General features: G+C 45.8%; 1 protein-coding gene across 1 annotated transcript; it reads right to left on the reverse strand.

Moving 5' to 3' along the window:
* Window positions 1–126: 126 nt before the first annotated feature.
* Window positions 127–20,391, reverse strand: serpine2 (serpin peptidase inhibitor, clade E (nexin, plasminogen activator inhibitor type 1), member 2). The gene is made up of 9 exons (XM_015952139.3): window positions 20,163–20,391; window positions 19,094–19,372; window positions 18,756–18,983; window positions 18,200–18,397; window positions 2,853–3,051; window positions 2,506–2,603; window positions 1,147–1,233; window positions 943–1,026; window positions 127–824 (listed from the first exon to the last, which is right to left on the reverse strand). Exons 2-9 carry the CDS (start codon window positions 19,359–19,361, stop codon window positions 787–789), a joined length of 1,200 nt encoding a protein of 399 aa, XP_015807625.3. The 5' UTR covers window positions 19,362–19,372; window positions 20,163–20,391; the 3' UTR covers window positions 127–786.
* Between the last annotated feature and the right edge of the window lie 4,320 nt (window positions 20,392–24,711).

Genomic DNA, 24,711 nt, shown 5'->3' on the forward strand with positions numbered 1-24,711 from the left:
CTCCCTAGAGTCGAGTTTTAATAAGAAATGCAAGAAGAAAAGATGAGTCTTTAAGATTAAACTCCCTGGATCCACCCAGCCTGAGCACTTTTACCTCCAATTACCAGGAAGAACATATAAACACCAGAATGTGTAACAGCTTTATTCCTCAGGTGAGTGTGGCTGCTACACCGTCAGCACAAAACTGGACAAGAGAAGTGTTTTGTTTCATTTACATATTTTATATACATGAAATGACAAATTCATAAACCACCTGGAACTAAAGGACTAAATATTCACACCGTAAATGAAATTTTATTTTCTTTCAAAATATGACAAGTGGATTTCCCCTGCAAAGGACACAAACTTTTCAAACATTAGCCCAAGGGTAAAGTCTTTACAGATGAGACGGTCATCTTAACATGAGCCACAAATCTTCATACAGGCTGGAGTTACTGGAAAAACCTTTAACTGAGACACTGGCGTGATAAATAAAACTCATGATCAACCCCAGGGTTTAGAGAAAGAACCATATCAGTCATTTAAAGTTTCTTTAAAAATATTAAAAGTTAAAAAAATACAAAAAAAATGTAAAACAGCAAAAAATAAAATAACATTAAGTCTGCAAAGCATTCGGAAATGCATGTTATGTGCTGCAGAGAACAATTAACATGAAAAGCAATTCTTAAACATACATCCACACTGTATGCATGTCTACAGCCAAGAGTGTGTGTGTGTGTGTGTGTGTGTGTGTGTGTGTGTGTTCATGCACAGCAGTGCTGCCAACCAAGCTAGTGGGGTGTGATCTCAAGGCTGGTTGATCTGGCCCATGAACAGGATGGTTCCTGGGGATGGAGAGGAAGAGAATTCACCACATTTCTGATTTCTTCTTCTAACAAACATCAAGTACTCAAAAACAAGGAGTTCAAGGAGCAGCTCCGGGCTTTCGGGAACGGTTCATACCTGTTGAGTGGTGCCTGATGAGGAAGAGAAAGGGTCTGTCCACCGTCACCCATGGAGGGGAGGATCGTGTCATCAAAATGGCAGCTGGAGAAAAGGGTGAAAACGTCGTCAACCAAAACAACAGGCTGCTGTTGCAAATGTGCAACATCTTAATGCACAAGTGTATCAGACGTCTCGCTCTTAAGAATCAGCAACAACACTCACTGGTGGCAGCTGCTGCTTTTGTTCCATCTTCATCCACGATAATTTTGGATTTCTGAAGAGCTTCAGATACATGAAGCGGTTCAGCACCTGGGGAAACAGCGGCAGGTCACTCCACCAGCGGGGGTCGTCAGTTCTCATGCCCCACCACAGGGTGGCACTACAGCTCTGCTTCTGCTGCCCATGTAAAAGCTAGGCTTTTGTTTACGAGACTCCACAGAGTCCGTGTAGGTAGGTGAAACTAAACACCTTCATCTAGTCTTCAGATTAAAGGACACGTAGCCAGAGCCAGACTCGTGTGAGAGGTTTTCATCAGTCATCACAAGTTTCCTGTGTATTTTTGGTGAACACAAAAATTATTTGAGCAGTGTGGTGTGTGTGTGTGTGTGTGTGTGTGTGTGTGTGTGTGTGTGTGTGGCAGGTAAATGGTTAAAAGGAAGCCAAGTGTGGACAGATGCTGAAGCCCGTTTCCAGAACACAGCTGGAGGTTGGATGTTTTGTTTACTGTCAACATGCAGAATGTTTACATGAGGACAAAAAGGGCTGAACTTTACCCACACCTAGTTTAAAATCCCTTTGATTCAGGTTTCTGCTAAAGTGTTCAGGGGATCTAAATGATAACGCTAACCATCATCTTTGGGATTAAAATGGCGACAGTGTCCTGATTTCACTTCAGAGCTCGGTTCTTCCACCGTCCCTGCTGATGACCTCTAGCTGGCTTCTCCACGAGCAGAGTCTTCTACCGGCGTCAGTCAGGACCTCACTTCCTCCTCGGTGGACCTTTATAGACTCGTAGTGATTTCCACACATTGCACTGGCTCACAGTCTAGGCTTTGTGAAGCCACTCACATTTTAATGACAGCAGGAAGCAGATCCCAGCTTGGATGAGATGTTACTCATAAACAACAACAAGAGTCAGGGTATGAGTGTGGCCCCAGTCGACCAGGTAAAAGCAGGCAGGACTAAGTCTGGATTAGCTTTAATGACTCAACTGTAACTGACCAGACTCTAAGGTGGGTACCGCTAACACGCTGAAACCTTCGGGGAGTTTTTACCACATCGGTACGCGTCCTGAATCAGCTGACGGTAAAGTCTGGTACACTTTTGTTTTTGCTCATCCAACGTAAGACCTGACGATGTGTTTAGACGTGGCCTGCAGGCTGACACGCCTGCTTCAGTGCGTCAGACCAGCACTGATGCAGGATTTCACACAGACCACTCACAGCTCCTACTGGCTCCCAGCAGTAAACAACCCCCACAGTTCAACGCTGCCTCACATCTAAACCTCCAGTGAGAACATTCCCACTGCCTGAGTGTTTGTGTCATCAGCAGCAGGTTAACTGTGACGATACGTTTACTCACTGAGGTGTCGGAAGTCGGCTGTCTCCTGACTGAACATGTTTGTTACTCCAAGAGCTGACAGGGGTTCTTTCAGATCCACCTCTGCATCTGCAGTGAACCTAAAACACACACACACACACACACACACACACACACACACACACACACACACACACACACACACACACACACACACACACACACACACACACACACACACACACACACACACACACACACACACACACACACACACACACACACACACACACACACACACACACACACACACACACACACACACACACACACACGTTATGGTGGCCCACACTAACAGCTGCAGTCCTACAGGAGTGAACTTGTCTTACTTTGGCATGAGGAGGCGGATTTTCCTCATGTGCATGAGGCTGCTCCAGCTCTGCACCGTGGCTGTGCTGATGTGTGGGATGATCTGGGACAGAGTGGTGTCCTCTTCATAAGGCACGACGATCAGCATGCTGATGGTGTTGCCGTGATAGGGTAGCTCGATCACTCTGTATTTCAGCTCCTCCGGCGTAGTGGCTACACCTAACAGAGAACGCCAGGTGAAGGTTCAGTTAGACACAGAACAGATGTTGGTTTCACGCTCATTTCTATTACCAATGAAATGTTTGGAGAAAGCGGTCAAGCCAACAGCAATGTTGTGACTGAAGTAAATTCAGATGGTCTATAAAGCTCCAGGTCACAACACGAGTCACCTCAGAGTGCCCTTCAGCTCAACCATAACCAACAAGATCAGGTCCAGATTCCAACCAGGGTTGGCCCCAGAACACACTAGTGTAGCGTTATGAAGCTTATAATGGTCTGCCCTTAACAGCTGCCCCTTCACACAGTAACATCACCAAGGTCAGACGCCTGGTTCAGTATGTTTACATTCCAGGAGAAGAGACAGAAGAACAGAAGAAGAACGCTTTTCATTGATTAATCAAAGTACTTTATTTGTGATAAGCTAATCAAAGTATATGTTGATCATTAATAATCAGGTGAATGATCTGTGAAATAAAGATGTCATGAGTTATGTGTTTAAATGAATAAACAGGACTGCGCCAGACAGACTGATATACATTACCATGGAAACGCATGACACATTATTTTCAACCAATCAGAACTTTCGTCTGTGGTAGGGCAGAATCTGGTTTGTTTATGAAAGTTGTCCAATCCGGTTTACTAAGATTCATAAACAACTGGGAGATATAAAAGAAGGCAACGCCATTTTATATTCAGTTCCACGTTGACATCAGCTCTGTTCGATCCGAGCTCCAAGGAGTTACATCATACTCTCAACATTGTTTTCAACCAGCTCTCAATCCATCACCGCAAAGAGGAGTACAGGCTGGCCAGCTGTACTTCCTGTTTTAAGCTGAGAACTGTTCAAGCTGGAGATTTCCGTCGTTTGTACCAACAAGACAACGTTCCTTCAAAATAAGAGTGAACTTGCTGACGCCTGCCCACTACTACTGGAGTTATCCTCAGACGGGCGTTGTGTGCTGTGACCGCTGTTTCAACCAGCTCCAGTACAACCGAGGTCTTAGGACCTGGCAATTCCTGATCTACACGGGAGACTCCATCTACGGTACGTGGCAAAATGGCGGCTCATGTCATCAGCTTCTGAAGCCTCGTGGTAGCCTAGTCATAACAAACCAGATTTGCTACGTCAGCCTAGAGATTCTGAACAAAACACACACACCAACACGAAACATCCAAATCCATATGCATTCATCATTGAGATAGTCCTGGTAGATTGTAAGAATTTATAATTATAGAAATTAAAGATTCTTAAACGACCCCAACTCTCTTTTCTTGTCTCTCAGTCAATACAGAGTGTTTAAGTAAACTCCCTGATGATAAAAACAACCACTTCTGATTGATTACTTAGATTTAATTAAGGTGTATAAATATACAAAATCAGATAATTAAATTATCTAATTACAGTGTATAAATATACAACTTCAAATCACAACACTAGAGAGATCCTCTTTAGAACAACCACGTCACTAGGCAGGATGGAGCCATGCTTTAAAGTTGGCGACACCAAACTCTGACCAGACAGCTCCAGACTCAGACCAGGAAAGGGTTTCCTGTCTCTTCTGGTCCAGTTCTGGTGATCCTGTGTCAATCAGCCTCAGTGCCCTGCTCTTAGCTGACAGGAGAGACACCTGGAGTGGTCTTCTGCTGCTGGAGTCCATCTGGAGCAGCTGGTGTGGTTTAGAACCGGTGGTCATCTAATAACCTTCTGTTGTGTTCCAGAACCAGTCTGACCAGTCTCCAAGACATTTTCATCCACACAGGGGTTCAAATCCCAGCTAGACCAGCAGGTCCTGAACCACTCAGCTAGCTTAATCCCTAAAAAAATTTTTTTTAAATTCTGAAGCTCAATTTGAACTCCAGAAGGTCATCTTCTCCAAGTCTAAACACACGTGAGGTATCAGGGTATCTGCAGGTTTAAGGGAGCCAAATTTAAGACTGTTTAAGACTTTTTAAGGACCCGCAGATACCCTGGGTATTCTAGTTAGAGGATTGTGTTAATAAGCATTTGAGTGCACGTGTGTGTTCCTCTCAAACATCATCTGCATGAAAAACGTTCCTGGCATCAAGACAGACAGTTTTACACCAGCCAATGTTCAACTTGTAGCAACATGAAAGGTGAGCGTGCAGCAGCGACCCCACAGACGTGACTCAGCACCTTAGAAGTCTGCAACGCTCCTCAGAGAGCAAAAGTAGTTTTTCCACCGAAATGAAGCAAGTCTTTCACCAGCCTGAACTTCCCATGAGACAGACACACACACACACACACACACACACACACACACACACACACACACTAGGGCTGTCGCGGTTGAGGAATTCCCCCTGCGGTGATTCAGGGTGGCTTAATATTGCGGTGTGCGATATTATTGCAGCCCTTTTTTATTGCAGTACTATCTAAACATAATGTTTACACATTTAAAAAAGGTTAAAAATTGCCGTGCCTTCTTTTATAACACTTTACTGAATGCAGATCAAAGGGCAGTAACAACACAGATCGCAGTAACGTTTGTTTCTCCGACAGTCGGAGTCCGACTGAACTTAAAAACAACAAAATTCAGGAGAAGGTTAAACTTTTAAATGCAAATTTGGCTGCAGCATCTAACAAATAAGAAACAAGTCCCCATTTTGTTTAGTTGTTTAGAATCAAGCATAAAAAATTACATGTACCGGGCGCGTGCGCGCCGGGGGGCGGGCGCACTATCATTTCACTTTCACACACACGAATGACGGTGATTTATAGCTCGGTCACGTCCTTGTTGCCCACAAGGAAAACCAGCATGTTAACCATATACGGTTTGAGAGAGGATCTGAGAGGGGTGGCAACATTTCCAGCAACACTGAAAACCCTCTCGGATGGTGCGCTCGTTGCACTTACCCCAAATTCCACTACCTCCGCTCCCCTCCGCTCCGGTCCGGCCCCGCTCGCTTCCGAACTCAACTTGCGTGCGACTGGCGAGCAAAGGGAATCTCTCCCGGTTGTTGCTCCACCATGTCAGGGGGGTTCTTTAGGGTGGATGCATTCCTCCTGCAGGTAGCGAGTGAGCTCCAGCTCGGCTCAAACTCTCTTCGGGACAGCTGCAGAAGCAGTGCTTGTCCGGGACTTCAGCAGGTCTCCGAGCGTTTATTATTATTTTTTTGCCGCTGGTGGCAGCTCTGTCTCGGCCAAGGACTCTGGCTGCGCAGCAGCTGACGTACTGAAAACCAAAGTGCTCCCAAAGGAGCGAAGTAACGTTTCGTTTTGATACCAGTGCAGCCATCCTTCTCAACATGCATCATTGAGTTGAACCAAGTTCAGTAATCGCGGTGGCCCATGATGCAGCGCGGTGGGCTTCTTCATATTGCGATATTTCATTTTTGCGGTTACCGCGACAGCCCTAACACACACACACGTAATCTGTTGTGGAACAGAGCTCACCGTTGGTTTTGGTGGGGAGCTCTGTGCCTTCCGTCTGGAGGCTGCCCCTCTTTATGATCTTACTTTCATTTATACTTGTTTTGGATTAAGAGTGTGATAAATTGGGTTAAAGTCTGAGCAAAAATGGTTTAACATCACTTAAGGTAAGAAATTCAGAGTTTGGTTGATTATGCTTCATGGGAATAAATCTCAACCTAACCCCTGATTGGTCATCTTTACTAGGAGGTAGAACTGGTCAGGACCATGAATCTGTGGAATGACCAACACGTGAAAAGGCTGCAAACACACCAACATGAATAAAGTGCAAAAACAGCCCAGGTTATTGTGCGAAAATTCAATATTCTAATCCACCAGGAAACTCAAGAACCAACAGAACATCACAGGAGCTGCTACTCAGATGTTTATCCGTGTTTCTGATTCCACAGATAAAAGGTTCTGCCTCGCAGTAAAGATGGCGAAGCGTTGAAACCACCAACCAAACACTCATTCACTTATTTCTTGTGTCAAGTTTGGTTAAATGATCAGAAACAGGAAGGACAAACATGTTCATTGTGGCTGACGACGGCCTGTAAGGTCACCATAGCAACCCATTCAACGGCTATTCTGTTCAACATTATTACACAACCATGGACCAAATATCTGACTCATGAAGCCAAAGATGTGTCAACACTAACACAATCTCATCTGTAATGAGAGCACACAGAAAAATAAAAATATGACCAACAGGTTTCCCTTTAGGGCCGTTGTGAGGTCAGACCTCAATAACACACCACGTAAATATCCGTTTCTCTCTGCTGAACTCCACTTTAGCACAGTCCCTCTATGAGGACCTATCCCCACGCTCACCAAACTGCTCTCACCACTCCTCTAAACATAGACGAGTGACTCGTGCATCGTTTCATTCCACACAAGACTAAATAATATCCTGAGGAGGTGACATGTCCACAAGCTGGTCTGTGAATCAGACGGTTACCAGAGATTACCTTTAAAGTTAAATCCACAAGATGAAATACTGCCAAGTTACACATTTAACCTATTCTCGTGTGGGGTTTGGGACAAATCTTTAGGTTACTGTCGTAACCCCGGTTCTCTGAGTAACATGAGTGAGATGTCTCACTATGGGATACGCCCCTCCGCGGATTCCTCAGAAGCACTTATCTCAATACGCCAATCCTGATTGGCCAGTGACCGTGACGTACGCGTCCCCATGCTACTATAAGTAGCAAGCGTCCCAACGCACGCACTATTCAAGATAAACACCTCTTCTCGCTTCGCCCAGCAAGAAGGGTTGTCTGGTGAGACATCTCACTCATGTTACTCAGAGAACCGGGGTTACGACAGTAACCTAAAGTTCTCTTTCTTAACATTCGTTTCGATGTCTCACTATGGGATATAGAGACTCCCGTATTGCCAGACAGCTTATCCAGCGATCACCAACCTACAGGGATACGTCTTGGCCCGCCAAAGACCCCACACTCAGAATCGTGTGAGTCATTGCAGGGACCGAAACATCAAGCTTATAGAAGCGTGCAAATGCAAGTGGAGAAGCCCAACTTGCTGCAGCACAAATCTCCTGGATTGACAGCCCCCGAAAAAGGGCCCAAGAAGCAGACAGGCCCCTAGTAGAATGGGCCCTGAGCCCAACAGGTGCCTGAATGCCCTGACAGGAGTAAGCCATAGAAATAGCCTCCACAATCCAGTGGGAAAGCCTCTGCTTTGTGACGGGTTTCCCCTTACGAGTCCCACCCCATGACACAAAAAGCTGGTCCCCCCTGCGAAGGTTCTTTGTCCGATTCACATACTCCTTGAGCGCGCGAATCGGACACAGCTTGTGCCACCGCTCCTCCTCAGGAGAGGAGAAGGGCGGTGGGTAGAAAGCTGTGAGGATAATAGGAGAAAAGGAGCCCACCACCTTAGGCACAAAGGCAGGGTTGGGTTTCAAGGACACCTTCATGTCACCTGGTGCAAACTGGGTGCAGGATGGGTGCACAGAGAGAGCCTGTAAGTCACTAACTCGCTTTGCAGATACCAAAGCCAGGAGTAGCACCACCTTAAGAGACAGGATCTTAAGGTCCAGGCCGTCCATAGGCTCAAATGGAGGCCCGGAGAGGGCCGACCGCACCAAGGACAGATCCCATGAGGGCACCAGGGGTTGAGACACAGGGAGAAGCCTGCGCGCGCCCTTCATGAAGCTACACACCAGGGGGTGTTGACCTGCCAATTTCTTCCCAAAACCCAAGTGTCGGGCGGAAATGGCTGCTAGGTACACTTTAATGGTGGAGAAAGCCTTCTTCCCATCCAACAAGTCTTGCAGGAAAGACAGAATGACATTCACCGGGCATTGGAAGGGTGAGACCTCCCTGCCCTGACACCAGGCTTCAAACACCCTCCATTTACAGTCATATAGGGACCTAGTGGAGGGGGCCCTAGCATTCTGAATGGTTCGAATGACTGCCTGGGGCAGCTCTGCTGACACTAGTCCGGACCCCTCAGGGGCCAGGCCCACAGGGCCAGCCGTTCTGGATGAGGGTGGAAGATCGAGCCTCCCGCTTGGGACACCAGGTCCCTGCGAAGCGGCAGTTTCCAAGGTTGGCCCTCCAGGAGCTGGAAAATGTCCGCCACCCAATGCATGGCTGGCCAGAATGGGGCCACCAGAATGAGAGTGTGGCGCTGGGTTCGTACCCTCAGCAAGGTGGATGGTATCAGGGCCACTGGGGGAAAAGCGTAAAGCAGACCCCATGGCCAGTCGTGCGCCAGCGCGTCCACGCCGAGTGGAGCGTCTCGGTCGCGCAGGGAGAAGAACAGAGGACACTGAGCATTCTCCTTGGAGGCAAAAAGATCCACTACGGCTGTGCCGAACCGGATCCAAATCTGTTCCACCACTGCTGGATGCAGGCTCCAATCCCCGTACAGGGGTGTCCCTCTGGACAACAGATCCGCCCCCCGATTCAGAACACCCGGGACGTGGGTGGCTCTGATTGAGAGGAGATGCCTGCTGCACCATAGGATCAGTCTGCGTGCCAGTGTGTGTAACCGCATGGAGCGCAGCCCCCCCTGGCGGTTTATATATGCCACAGTCGTGGTGTTGTCTGTTCTCACTAGGACATGATGGCCGGACAGAAAAGGCAGGAAGCGCCTCAGGGCCAGAAAGACCGCGAGGAGTTCCAGATAATTTATGTGTGTCCCCCAGAGCTCTCTGCTCCACACACCCCTGACAGAGCGACCCTCCAGGAGCCCCCCCAACCTGACAGGCTCGCATCTGTCGTGACCACTTTCCTCACGAGAACCAACCCCAAAGGCACCCCTTGTGCCAAGAGGGAGGGGTGACGCCAACAGCGGAGCGCCGCGACGCACGCTGCAGAGACCGTCACCCTGCGCGCTCTGTGGCGCACTGGAGAGAGACCCAGAGAAGCCACCCAGCGTTGAAAATCTCTCATGTGTAGACGGCCGAGTGGTACCACTGAAATAGCCGACGCCATGAGACCCAACAGCCTGAGGCATAACGCAAACCGCACCGAACTGTGTAGGCGGAAGCGCGCCAGGCAGAGCGAGAGCGCGTCCGCGCGCGGTGTCTAGAGACGGGCCGTGAACGCCCCTGAGTCCAGATTCAGACCTAGAAAGGTTATTTTCTGGAAGGGGAGTAAAGCGCTTTTCTGCCAGTTTATTCTGAAACCCAGACCACACAAGTGACGGATCACAACCAGCGTGTTTGACGCTGCCTCCTCTCTGGACCGTGCCAGCAGGAGCCAGTCGTCTAAATATGTGGCCAGTCGAATGCCCCTCCCTCTCAGAGGGGCGATCGCCGCCTCCGTACACCTGACAAACACCCTCGGGCTCAGCGAGAGGCCGAATGGGAGCACGGTGTATTCGTAACACACTCCCTGAAAGGCAAACCTCAGAAATTTCCTGTGTGGAGGGTACACGGGAATATGAAAGTATGCGTCCCTCAGGTCGATTGAGGTGAACCAGTCGTTCTGGTGAATCAGACGCAAAAGGGATGAGAGCGTGAGCATTTTGAATCTGTACTTTCTGAGGCATCGGTTCAGGGCCCTCAGATCCAGGATCGGGCGAATCCCGGTCCCTCCCCGTTTCGGGACCAGGAAGTACCTGGAGTAGAAACCGCTCTGAGACCGATCGGGAGGCACAATGCATATCGCTCCCTTCTCCAGCAGGGAGGAGATTTCTCCCTGAAGGATGTGAGCTGACGACCCCTGGGCGTGGGAGAACACTACGCCGGAGAATCGAGGAGGAACTGAGGCGAATTGGAGCCTGTAACCCCTCGAAATAGTTCTTATCACCCAATGTGAAGCAGAAACCGCTGTCCATTCCTCCATGTGAGTTGAGAGCCGTGACACACGGAGCACCAGCTCCCCCCAGAGGTTGTGGGGCAGCAGTGCTCGTGGCAACCACTGCGCATGCGCGGGGGCTTTGTGCTTTGACGGCCCAGGTGTACGGGGACGACCCGTGGCTGGCTAGAAAGTCCGCCAGGGGCCGACCCCGCCTGGGACCGCTCATGGGTAACATTTTTATTGATTTTTGCTGCGCCCTTGACATTTTGTCTGGATGCGGCAGCGAACGTTTTAATGCTCCTTGAGCGTGACATGTTTGTGAAAAACAACAATGTGAGTGCTTGTGACGTGTGTTCTGAGCCGGCACAGCCGGCTGCACGTCCTGGCCCCACCCTGGACCGCTCGGGGACTCTGCCGGAGGGGTTCCGTGAGGGGGGGGAGAAAGCACCATGGCAACGTTGAACAGGAGGGGCTGGCGAACGGGGAACTGCCAGCTGCAGCGTCGGGAGGGAAAGAACTCCGTCAGGCTGCCCTCTTCTTCTTCCTCACCTGCTGACCGCCGGGTCGGGTGGATTGTCCCGGCGGCGGAGCAGCTTGGTTGCCGGATCGCTGAGGCCACACTGGTCGAGGCGCTGAGCCCGAGGGAGCTGGTTGGACAGCTTGAGGCTTCGGGCGCTTTGGGATCCGGAACTGAGGCTGGGCTCGGGGTATTGCCTGAGGAAGGTTCGGCCGAGCCGGCAGTGCCGGTGAAGGCTTACGGGGAAGGCAGAGATGAAGGGCTTCATCCTCTTTCTTTTTGGCCTCACACCGTTGCTGCATCGATGCCAGGGCAGAGCCGAAAATGCCTTCAGGCACGATTGGCATGTCCAAAATGTCCTCCTTCTCTCTATCAGAGAGGTTGGTGAGGTTCAGCCAACGTGCACGTTCCTGAAGCACCATCATGCCCATAGCTTTCGCCGTAGCCTGGACCGCGCAGCGCTGCACCCGCAGGCAGATGTCGGTCAGTACGGTGATTTCCTCCCACACCTCCGGGTCCGGCTTCGTATTCATGTCCTCACAGAGCTCGGCTTGGTACGCTGAGAGCATGGAGGAGACATTCAAAGCTCGAACCGAGATGGCGGCAGCCTTGTACGCCCTCTCGTTCAGCGCCGACTGGAAGCGGTCCGCCTTTGCAGGGAGAGCGGGAGGCCTGGAGGAAGTTGCCGAGAGTCGTGGGTGCAGGTGGGCTGCAACCAGCGGTTCCATCGGCGGCATGCGAAGCATGCCAGCCCTCTCCATCCCCTCGAAGTCCAGCGAGGAGGCTCCTTGGACCGGAGACCTTGAGCTGAAAGGGTGTTTGTCCCAGGAGGACCTCACTTCTTGGAGAAGCTCCGGGAAGGCGGGAAGGAGGGGCTTTGCCGCCCTTGTGGCCTGAGGCAGCTTCTTACCCTCGTAGCGGGACCTGACAGCCTCAGTGACCACGGTGGGCCAAGGGATGTTGAGCCTGGTCGCAGCGCGTCGGCAGACTGACTGCATGTCCAGGTGGGCGGCCGGAGAAGCCGCTCCATCCCTGGGAGAGGACGGAAAGCTAGGCATGGAGGCCTGAGCGACGGGGAGAAAGACGTCGTCATCCTCGTCCTCCTCTGAAATGAGGAGTTCCGAGGTGTCCTCGTCGTCTCCGTAGTCCAACTCCAACACGTCCTCGACGGGGTGGCTCGGACCGGCCAGTTCGAGCTGTGAGCCCCAGCTGAGTTCGGCACACGGTTCCGGCTCCGGGAGGGCATGTTCGCTGGCGTCCCCAGGCGGTGGCCCAGGGGCCGGCAGGCAAGGGTCCTTCCCCGACAGGCTAGCTTGGCGCGCTAGCTGCCGGCGAAGGCTCTTCAGGGTGAAGCAGGCACAGTTCTCACATGACCCGGGGACTTCCAATGCCAGCTGGGCGTGTTCCAGCCCGAGGCAGCTCGAGCAGACCTTGTGCGGGTCTTTGCTTGAGATTTTGTTCCCACAGGTACAGAGGCGAGCTCCTGAGCCATCGACTCCTCTGGTGGGAGGAGCGGCTTCCATGTTGGCTAACTGGTGTGTTAGCAGAGAGCGAACAGGTGCACTGGAGTGTGAAGCTGCTCGTTATGCCCCGAACCTATGGTGAAGGTCAGGACAGAAGGACGGTAAGTTAACGTTCGGCGACGGAGAGAATATTAGAAGGCTCCGTCTGTGAACAGTTGAGCTAACTTACCTCAGAGATAAGCGACCACCGAAGCGAGAAGAGGTGATTGAATAGTGCGTGCGTTGGGACGCTTGCTACTTATAGTAGCATGGGGACGCGTACGTCACGGTCACTGGCCAATCAGGATTGGCGTATTGAGATAAGTGCTTCTGAGGAATCCGCGGAGGGGCGTATCCCATAGTGAGACATCGAAACGAATGTTAAGAAAGAGAACTCCTTAGAGACGGTTCCTACCAATCCAAAAAACATCTGTCATGCTGAAATAAATGATGGTGAAACAGAAAATGAGCAACATGTGTTGTTCAGCTTCTCCTGACTGACTCTGGTCATTTTGGTTCAGCGACTCTTTAACTGGAGTCCAGATCTAAAGGACTGGTAAATAAAGCCTTTAGAACATATAGATGCCACATCAGTCAAAGCCATTCAGTTTCTCTGTTTCACAGAGGAGATTTAAGATGTTTTAGGATTAAACACAGGAAGAGAATGAGTAAAAACCAGCTAAAAGGATCATATTATTGCTGGTTTACCGTTTGTTTTTGTTAAAAAACAAGAATGAATTCACCTTCCGACTGAAAATAATACAAATTTGTCTGAATGAAGCCTCCAGTTTATTTAAGACCCCCAACGGGCCAAGAATGTTCTGATTAACTGGTTGGAACTGGAGCGCAGCAGCTTTTTTAATATGGTGAAGGTTCTCATTCATCCAGGACACGGTTGTCTGGTAGACTCAGAAAAACACGCTTCACCTCTTAACTGAGGAGTCAAGGGTTTGTTGTCCCAGCCCCTATCAAAAGCAAGTCATCAAAACATTTAGCATGTTGATCAGAACAACAAAGATCTGCTCAACTCTGTGAAAGAGGCTTGGGTGGGTTGATTTACCACCTAGCTCGCACTAATGAAGCTAACCGTTTAAAAGGCCTAGAGATCCAGACCAACCGTAGTAAATGACCCCTTGCACGTGACGTCACGCCACTCATGGGTTACTCATGGGTGCTCACTTCTTTCCCATTATGGTTGGCAAACAGACTGTTTACGCACGTTGATCTTCTGGTGAAGTTAGTGAAGTGCCTTTTATCACTTTTATGTAGTTGGTGTCACAGTAAAATGGTAATAGTTTGCTGCGAGGTTGACTGCGCTAACAGACAAGATGGTGGAGACTGAGGATGGAGATGAACCACAGCGATCAGACGGACTAGCAGCCCACACAGTATTTTGGGATTTGCAGCAAACCGTTTTACCGGGTAGGACTAACGTTCAAATACCAGAGGCTGACTGTGATGGATCTGAAATGACAAATGTGTTTATGTTACTAACTGATAATCCTATATTTCACCATGGAGGACATGCGTTACCATCCGCTGTGAAATGTGAGCCAACTGTTACAATAATATTGTTTAAATGATGGATTACGTGTGTTAAAATGACGTTATTTAGCATGATGAGTGTTGCCGTTAAGAGCCATCTTGTCTCATCCCGGTGTGTGAGTAGTATCTGAACCCGGTGACCCCACCGGTAACAAAAACTGGTATGGATCTGGGCTTTTTTAGTTGTTTTTTTTATCAGCTCCAGTGTAAAGTAAAACGCTGTTTATCACATAATGTTATAAATCCAGCAGGGGAATTCTGGCAACTTGTTTACATCGGTGAATGCCCACCTTGCCAGTGGGCATTTATGTAATCATTTATAACAGCATTTAACTGATTTTAGGTTAATTATAACTTACTTTATGGATGATTTTAAGTCTTTTTTAAAGACTTATCTTTTAGCTTAGCTTTTAATACCGAATGAGCAGAAATACGCTTGACTGCTATGTTTTAATTTCTCTTATTGTTGCCATCATGTATTTTTATGGTTCTTTTTTATTAGGTACAGCACTTTGGTCACTCCATGTGTGTAAAGTGCTTTACATACACTCACCTAAAGGATTATTAGGAACACCATACTAATAAAGTGTTTGACCCCCTTTTGCCTTCAGAACCGCCTTAATTCTATGTGACATTGATTCAACAAGGTGCTGAAAGCATTCTTTACAAATGTTGGCCCATATTGATAGGATAGCATCTTGTACATCCACAGTGAACTCATTGTTATGTTCAAGAAACCAGTTTGAAAATATTTGAGCTTCATGACATGGTGCACTATCCTGCTGGAAGTAAGTAGCCATCAGAGGATGGGTACATGCAGTGGCGGAGCTTGATATGTGCAACATGTGCGGCCGAACAGGGCGGCAGTCTGGAGGGGGCGGCATTTAATTTCTTTTTTTTTTAATTTTTTTTTATTTTAATTTTTTTTTCTTCCATCAACCGATACATCAACAAAACATAGAAATCACATGTTCTTCATAATAATAATAATGATGAGTGATGATAATAATAATATTTCTGTAATAAAAGCACAACAAAGTCATTGTTTGCGTTTATATTGGGATTTTATTGCGCCCCCTTGTGTCCACCGCGCCTCTGTAGTGCGCTCTAGTATAGCGCCCTTTATCAGGCGAGGTGCGGAGGGATCTCGGAGAGTGATGATGGACCGCTCACAAACATAATGGAGAAGAAGCGGTCAAAGCCATCTGGTGCCCAATTTCGGAAAAAAAGAAAAGAAGAGGAGGAGAAACGAGGAAAAGGTGCAGGTATGCATCTCTTTATTATTTAGTTGGTATTTTTCCCGCCTGTCCCCCAACTTATTGATTAACTAACCTCTCTAATCTGTACGTTTTGCATGGTGCTATGATGATCCCTTCAAATGTATTTTGCTAGCTTCTTATGTTGCATGTATCAGAACTACTTCCAACCGCTAACTTTTTCTTTGTCAAATGAGCTTTTATGAAAAGCTAAGGGTGAGAAAACCGAAAGGCTGATAACCAAACGCTATCAAATTAAAATGAGTCTTTGAGAATTTTGCTGAAATACATTGACGGCGGGCGGCAGGTCTCGCGCCGGCGCCATTCGCCTTTCTTTTTGGACTCGGGAAATGAGCTACGTATTATTTACCCCACGAAAAACGGAGCGGCAGCGGGCCGCTGGAGGTGCCCTGCTAGTAAGATCCCGTTTATACTGTAAACTGCCATAAAATAAAAACTATAATAGCTAGAGCGGTCTTTTTTTAGCTGAAAGTTGAGACTTTCTCGCCTTTCAGCACTGTACAAGTCGATGATGTCATCGTGTTGCGTTAAGTGTGCTGCACAGCACACCGCGGCTATGTTAACTCACAGTGACCTTGAAGCAGCGTGGGAGAGTTGAAGAATTTAACCAGTTAAAATGGATTCATGGATATTTAATCAATAGTTGTGGCTCCTCTGGTCATTTAGTTCTTTGTGTGCCGGAGACATTTGCTGAATAAGGAAATAAAAACTTAAAATGACAAAAAAAATTAGGGAAAAACACTTGTTTTGTATTTTATCAATTATTAATGATTAATTGATTGTTGGTATTTTAACTTTTGGTAAAGGAAAACACACAATTTCCAGGCAGCCCCAGTCTGGAGAAGTGATGGTGACATCAGCCGTTAAAAATAAATAATACTCTGAGGTTTTTATGAATAATTTGTACTTTTACTTGAGTATTTCTCTAACACCAGTACTTTTACTTGTAAATGAGTAATATTTTAGCATTGTAACAGTACTTGTACTTGAGTACAGATTTTCAGAATTCTTTCCACCACTGCTGAAAACTGTAAATGCTCATTGTAACATGTTAATTAAAATGCTTAAGCAACAGACGTGACATGAAGATTGTATTGTTTGTTTTATGCAACATCAGGAGCCCTACACAGATATTTTGGGATGACATCAGCTGCCACTGAGGAACAGCCATCTACCTCCACTGCTCATACCAGTAGGCCAGTATTTGAACTCGAGGAGGGACAGTCTGCTGGCACCACATCTCCCCAGGAAGATACTTTAGGTGGGTTTTGCACACGTGTGTGTGTCCAGCAAACATTTAGCTATAGACATTTAAATAGTATTTTCACAGAATATGGGAATTGTTCCATATAGCAATGTGGTGAGTTATGCTTCCATTTTCTGTCAATAGAGAGACCTACCAGTGTTTGTGAACTTGATGAGGGACAGCCAGCTGCCACGTCTCCCCAACAAGATATGTCAGGTAAGTTTTGCATAAGTGTGTGTGTGTGTGTGTCCTGCAAACATTAGAGAAATTTGAATGTCACATATTATATTTTAATAGAATATGTGAAATGGTCCACATAGCAATGTGTTGAGTTACGCTTCTGTTTTCTGTCAACAGAGAAGCCTGAACGATCAACCAATGAGTCCCATTGAAGGTGATGATGAGCCTCTTTCTTCAGACCCAGCCAAGTGGCCATCACCAATAACCGACAGCATACGCACAGAGCTAGTTCGAAGAGGACCTACTAAGTGCCAACTACTTTCATATTTCCCAGGAATGAAGGCGATGGCAGGTGTTGTCATCATCACTATTTCAGTAGAACTTTGACAAGTGGTGAAAAGGTGGCCAGGAGCTGGATGTTGTATTCAGTTAGCAAACGTTGTTATATATAATACACTCCACGCCATTTGAAACAAAGTTGTAGGTGTAATTTTTTTTCTTGTGTGTGTGTTTGTGTGTGTGTGTGGGGGGGGGCGTCACGGGGGATCTCGCACAGGGCGCCATTTAGGCCAGCTCCGCCTCTGGGTACATGGTGGTCATGAAGGGATGGACATGGTCAGAAACAATACTCGGGTAGCCCGTGGCATTTAAACCATGCCCAATTGGCACTAAGGGACCTAAAGTGTGCCAAGAAACCCCACCCACAGGACTGTTGCATACTGGATGTTTTTCCCTTTTCACACCATTCTTTGTAAACCCTAGAAATGGTTGTGGGTGAAAATCCCAGTAACTGAGTAGATTGTGAAATACTCAGACCGGCCCATCTGGCACCAACAACCATGCCATGCTCAAACTAGCTTAAATCACCTTTCTTTCCTATTCTGACATTAAGTTTGGAGTTCAGGAGATTGTCTTGACCAGGACCACACCCCTAAATGCATTGAAGCAACTGCCATGTGACCGGTTGATTAGATAACTGCATTAAGGAGACGTTGAACAGGCGTTCATAATAATCCTTTAGGTGAGTGTATAAAGCTTGCTTGATTGATTGATTGATTGACTGATTATACCAGAGCAGAGGGGGTCCACTGCAGAAGTTACATTTATTTATAACCACTGTGTGAACGCGTCATCTTTTCCAGACCAGATCAAACCATTTCAGAGCCATCTCACTTACCTATGTTAAAGATTGATAGCTGCGACATCATTGGAACCTTATAAACATTTCCATCCCCCCCGTTGAAGGGCCTCATCTTGGTGTTATTGGGCTGGAAGCACGACTTCCACAAGCCTTTGAAGTAGATCGAGTTAATAGCGACCAGACGGGTCAGAGCCGGATCCAGCATGTCTTCTTTGATCAGGCTGGGGATGTGACCTGGAGGAAAAATGACAACCAGAAATTAAAAAGGCTCAACAAAATCACAACACAATTTAGATTCACCAAAAAAGAGGAAGCAACAACCTGCTGACCAACAGCAAGAAAAATTGTAGAAACAATGGTAGTGAAATAGACCCCAGGTGTGTGTGATGAGATTCTCTAGGTTGTATTGACATAAACCAGCCTTTGCAAACACCTACCTCCATTCCAGGTAATTCAGGAAGAACAAGTCAAAACCTGACACTAATACTTTACTACCTAAACACAACCCTTACAGAGGCACACCTACACATGCAACTTTTAGGGTGATGGTTTGAAAACAGGGTTTAAAGTTGCACCAAGCAATGATCTGTACCTTTGGTCTTACTGTTGACCCAATCGTTGATCTGGTTGGCCGCTACACTGGGGTCGCTGAAGTCCAGGGCCCTGCTCTCACACTGGAAGTTGGCTTTGTTTGTGGCCACAAATGTCTCCTCAATAGGGAAATCCTTCTGGCTGAATATGGCGTTGGCAAGCAGCACAATGTCCTGGTTCGACTTGGATGTCAAGGTCTTGTGCAGCTTTCTCAGCATCTTATAAGGTCCTGTGCACAACAAGTTTGTCTTCTTTTACACCTAAAAGTAATAACTAAGATTCCACCCCATGTGGCTGGGATTTCAGGTCAGGGGGTCATTCTATGCACATCCTGTTTACCTTTTTTCTTGTAATGCAGAGCACTGATGATCTGCTTCCTAGTTTGCCCGTGGGCTCCGGGAAGCAGCATCCCGAGGATGGAGGCCACTCCGTGGGGTGAAAGAACCACATTTTCCACAGGTTTTGAGCGGGCCACCTGCTGAAACACTTGTATGCCGAGGTCTGAGCCGCGCTCACCGTACGATGGAGCTGCAGACAGCACACCCTCAAGGCCAAGCTGCATCACCAGTGCAAGCAGGCAACACAAGGAGGCACTCCTCATTTTCATATCTTCAGCACCTGGAACAATAAAAGGAACACAAAAAGACGCCTTCTCTGCTTTATCCTGAGGAAACACATCAGCAGGCAATCCTTTAAGTTACCTCATTTTTATTTACTCAAGTGTTAATGTTTAATTCCCCATGGCCACCTTTATTGTCCTAAAATATTTTTATTTCTGCGTTGACCAATCAGCCTTCGCTGTCTAAAGACCACATGTTATCAGTGTTGAAAAGGGGAGGGGAGGATCTGCTCTCTGCTTCTGTTTGATGAAACTAAATTAAATCTTCTGGCCCATTAGCAAACCCTGTGAGCCTCTCCACTTACGGAGAGTCCTCAGGACAGATGGGGCGTCCCTGCTCTCCCTGCTGCAAGCTGTTGGGTTTTTAATTTATTTTTCATCTTGAGGGAAATTCATCTTATTTGATAGAAGTGGGTGACAAACACAAAGAAAGGTTTGTTATGACTAAAGTCTAGTTAAACTAAACTATTTTGCATCCCTCCTCGTTCCTACGCATGGGAACAGCAGGGAGCCACTCAGGAGCTGACTTTCCCTTACGACTAGTCTACTGAGACGTTAACTAGTTAAATTTCAACCAGAAAATGGGGTTTTAGGCAGTTTAGCTCAAATAGCTTAATCTAGCGGACTCAACATGTGCGCTAAAACCAACTAGAAGCGTTTGTTCCACATTAGGAGACGTTCATCTAAATAAAAGCAGCTTTTAAAAAAGCGAATAACTACATTGGGCTTGTTTAACAAGCTAATTACGCCTCGTCAGAGGAAAATAACCGGACAGACGGTGGTTCTTACCTATAAGGAGGTGACGCTATTTTAGTGGACTTGTTGTTGCAGGTGAAACTGGGAGCCTTTATCAGTCCGTTGTAAGTAAACGTCCAAGCGTGAAGCGGAAGTTGGTCCGTGTCGTTAATGAAGGAGAAAATTAGCTTTTTATCCCACAAACCGGAGCGCTGCTACCAACTCCGCCGTTGCTTCTCAGAGGAATTTATTAGACTGAACTCCGCCTTCCAACTAACAACCGAGCACGCAGTTCGCGTCTCTGTAACGACAACTATAAGACCCGGACAGCGTGTACATCCGCCTGACTTTCAAAGTAAAGCTCACATTATCGCCCCACGAAACAAAACACAACCTTCTTGAAATGTTCCATCTATCAGTAAAAAAACATTTTAGAGAAAGATAGATAGATAATTTGATTTGGTGTTGATTTATTTTGTTTAATAAGTTTTTTCAATATCTAAAACTGAATTTTGTTTTGATGTTGATGACAAACAGTGATTATTTAAGCGAGTTGAGCTTAACACACACACACACACACACACACACACACACACACACATTCCTGCTTCTGACCTCTTCACAATAAAAGTCCCGAGCGTGTGCCCAACCGGCAAATCTTTGCACAAAAAGTGCTTAATAACATAAAAATATATAGTTTGTTAAAATAAAAAGAATATATAAAAATGCATGCTGTGCAACAATTGATAGACATTTTTGTAAAGACTCAAAATTGACTCAAATGTTTCAAATTTCCTGTCAAAAGATTGGTATAAAAGAGAAAAGTATTTAAGAAAAATAAATCCTGACTGGAGTTATCCTAATTCATGCATAAAAGTGTTAGAAATCTTAACAATGTTTATCCCTCAGGAGAATTTTTTGGTCTAAAATTCGGTTTGGATCATAATTGCACATTACATAAAAAACAACTTCATCTATAAGTTTTGAATTTGTTTATTCAGTGCAGCCTATGGACTGTTTTTGGCACTCAGAGAGATTTTGTGTTGAGGAATACGGGGCAGCAGGGGACTTCTTCAGAACAGTTTCTAGGTTTAAAATGTTTTAATTGATAGGCTAGATTAAGAAAAAGGCTGAGAAGCAATACAAAGTTTGCTACATCCTGCACCAAAAATGATCACGGGTTGGTCTCTGAGGTTTCAGGAGATGGATGATTACACACACAGGCTGCATAAATGTTTCTGATAACAAAGATTCTGATATTCCATTATCATAAACTCATTTTGTAGTTTAGCTTCACTGAGTGAATGACTCTGATTTCACGGGTCTAATTCTGTCTTTGAGGGACTGATATGTTCAGCTTGGATGCAAAAATGGAATTTGCATTAAAAACAAAATAAAACAAATAAGTTTTTAGGAGGTAGTCAGAGTGCACAAATGGCAAGCTGTGCAGTACAATTATTCTCAATGTCATTCCAGTTTCAAACTGTGCTTTTTAATCTCTGAGAGAACAGAGGAAAATGGCACGGGCCAGCATCCAACCATGATTTTTCAGAACCTCTTGGCCTGAATAGAATAATAATGAGGAGGATCCAAGAAACCATTTAGAAACCAACTTTCATCATCAAACAAAACAAAGGTTTTGATGATCAGTATCAGATTTGTGCACGTATTGCATATTTTTGGCTAACACAAAGTAAAGTCAGTTCTCTGTTGGAGAAAGTCTGTTTGGGGGCTTCCTTAAATTTTCATTTGCAATAATGAAGGCATGATTTTGCACTCAAGAGTTCACAAACTCAGTGATAACATCTATTTTGAACGTCATTGAAATTCTGCTCAAAGACTTAGCTTAATACGAGTATTTGGCAACAGTTGGACGCACAGTGTGCCGATTCATGAACAGCATTTAACAAAAGTGATATTGCACATTTTATCTTACAGTAAAGTTTTCTAAATAATTTTAGAACTGCTGTTAAAGTTGGGATTAACGAGCCAAAAAACTAGTTCCAGTACACAAAGTTCATTGTTTTCATGTGTTCATTACTATCTCAATACCAATCAGGACTTAGAAAACATTTTTCCAAAACTAACCATGTTCACACTGGTTTTGACAATAGTCTGACCTTTGGTGCTATTTTCCATGATTTAACCAAAGTCTTTGGTTAAACTAATTTAATTCCTTTGGCCTTTCAAGATTGTTTTTGCTTTGGTTTAATTAATTCTTTCACCACTGCTCACAATATACTAAGACGAAGAGTCTAAATTGCAGGGGTCATTAGAGGTGTTCCTCAAGGCTCTTCATTGGGGCCTTTATTATTTTCACATTTTATTAATGACCTGCCGCTGTGTTGCACTTCTTGTTTGGTTCGCCTATTGATGCTGATGATACAATTATGTATTGCTCTGAGTTAAACATAATGGCAATTCAGGAGACCCTTCAGTCGTCCTTTCATTTCATGAAAGTGCAGGTTGGTTCAAAGTAAATCTCTTCTCAATTAATCAAAAACGTATTCCATGCTTTTCAGGAAAACATACGTCTAGCTTTGTTGCAAATACGTACCTCAATTTCAACTTTTTGGACTCTTCACGAGTGCTTTCACCTGATAAAAACAAATATTTAGGGGTAAGGTGGGAGCCAGATTTCTCCTTCAGAACTCAAATAAAAAATCTCTTACAAGGTTAAGTGTTTCATAAAAACTTTATATCAATCAATTGTGCCCTTATAGTAAGGAAGTGCATTGTAATTCAGCTTCTGTTTCCTATTTTAGATCGCCCTGATATACTTTATCAGAGCTCCACAGTTGCAAGTCTTCGTTGTTTATAACAGCTTATGTCCCTTTGTTTTGCAGTGCGTCACCATTGTCATATGTATGAACACCTTTCATGGCTCTTCTTAAAAGCTAGGTGTCAGTTTCAGTGGTTGCTATTTATTTTCAAATGCATTTTGATTTTCCATCTTATTTCCAAATACTGTTTGTACCCATGAATTCTTGGTATCCTACTCAGTTCACTGACCAGTTTCTTTTGTTTTAAAAAGAAGCAGGAAGACATGCTTTTTGTGTTAAAGTGCCTTGGGATTAGAAGTTACCCGCACAAAAAGTACCAGAACCGCTCACGGCACATGCGCAAACATACGTCAACATGGCTCGCCAGCTATTTCATATTAATACACGTAGGTCATTTTTATTTAAACATTTTTCTTTGCACACAATAGTGTAATGAAATAGATTACGTGTTATTTAATGAGCCATAAGGCGTGGGATTCCATAGGAAATATGAAATCCGCCTTACGGATCTGTGAGGTTATTTAAACCAGAAGATTGGATCTTTTTATTGCAGAGATTAGATAACCGCTTCGTATTCACTCAAGAGACAACAGAAGAGAGAGAGTCAAGTTTAAAAGATAAGAATTTTATTACTAACAAATTAAACTAGACTGACTTTAAAACTAAATGTATGGTGTAACTAAGGTGGATGAGACGGTTAATGGATGGCGTGTGATGTTAATCAGAACCAGCAAATCTGAAGAAGCGACTTGTTCTCACAGGTACTGAAGGTGATGTCTTCGCATTAAGCTTCAGCCAGTCAGAATCTTATAGATCTGACGGAGGTGTGGTTTTGATGGTTTTGGTAATTTTTCATTCGACAATAAACCATAACATCCGAAGTATAAAACTATGCCACGTCAGCTCTAACGCCAGTTCAAGCGTTCCAGAGAAAGTGACGGAGTGGCCAATCCTGATCTCTGCTCTTCAAACGAAAGAACCAACGACAAGCTGAAAAATAAGCAGGTTAGAAGCAATGCATGAGACCTTGAGACCATATCTCATGCAGACTAGTCTTGTGCAGAGGAGGGAAAAACAGTCATTCCGTTCTGTTACAATAACAAGGATTGTCAGAAAAGCGTGTTTGTCGTGTTTATGTCTAATTAAACTGATTAAACATTGAATTACTTTCTTTCTTTCATCTTCCTCCTCCAACACCCATAAATCCGTGTCCTCCTTACAGACATGGATAACATGTTGTGTAAAAACTGCTATTTTTAGCATATTTGTATGTCTGACGTGTTGCCACCAGACGTACAGTGTGAGCTGTCAGGTCAAATCCAAGAACCGGGTCATACAGTGTGAGCATATGACGTATGAGATTTGCTCTGCAAGGAAGTCGTACAGTTTGAGCTAAAGTTGAATGCTACGAGAGAGAAGGTTGCACAGTGTCCGCCCGGCTTAAGGCAGAGTGGAACCAACGCGGCTAGGCTGGGGCAGGCGGAGCGGAGTGGAGCTGATGCTAGTGTATAAGTGGCATTAGTCCAAAATCCTTACACAAGCAGTGCGTTTACATGCAGCCAGTAACCTTTTTAAAACCCGAATATTCACAATAACCCGGTTCCGCAGGTCCATGTAAACACCGCCAGAAACCTGGATATGCTCATAACCGGGTTTTTAAAAACCCGGTTACTACACCTGGGGTAACCCTTTTCTAACCCGAATGTTTGGTCATTTAAACGCATATCGGGATATCCCCATCAAAGCGTGTGTTCTGCGCATGCTCTGTTAGCAAGGAATCTTGGTCTTTTGAGTAGCGAGACGTCTTGTATGCACCAGAA

The sequence above is a fragment of the Nothobranchius furzeri genome, chromosome 13, assembly GCF_043380555.1.
Source record: "Nothobranchius furzeri strain GRZ-AD chromosome 13, NfurGRZ-RIMD1, whole genome shotgun sequence".
NCBI lineage: Eukaryota > Metazoa > Chordata > Actinopteri > Cyprinodontiformes > Nothobranchiidae > Nothobranchius > Nothobranchius furzeri.

Bases quoted from the DNA above. Each gene is read 5' to 3' on its own strand.
- serpine2 (XM_015952139.3), bottom strand. From the start codon at position 19,361: ATGAAAATGAGGAGTGCCTCCTTGTGTTGCCTGCTTGCACTGGTGATG. The intron at 3,052-18,199 runs GTAAGTGAGATG...GTTCTCTGTTAG, and splicing joins GCTATCAATCTTTAACATAG to GTGTAGCCACTACGCCGGAG. The intron at 1,234-2,505 runs GTGAGTAAACGT...CTGTTTCCCCAG, and splicing joins AGCCGACTTCCGACACCTCA to GTGCTGAACCGCTTCATGTA.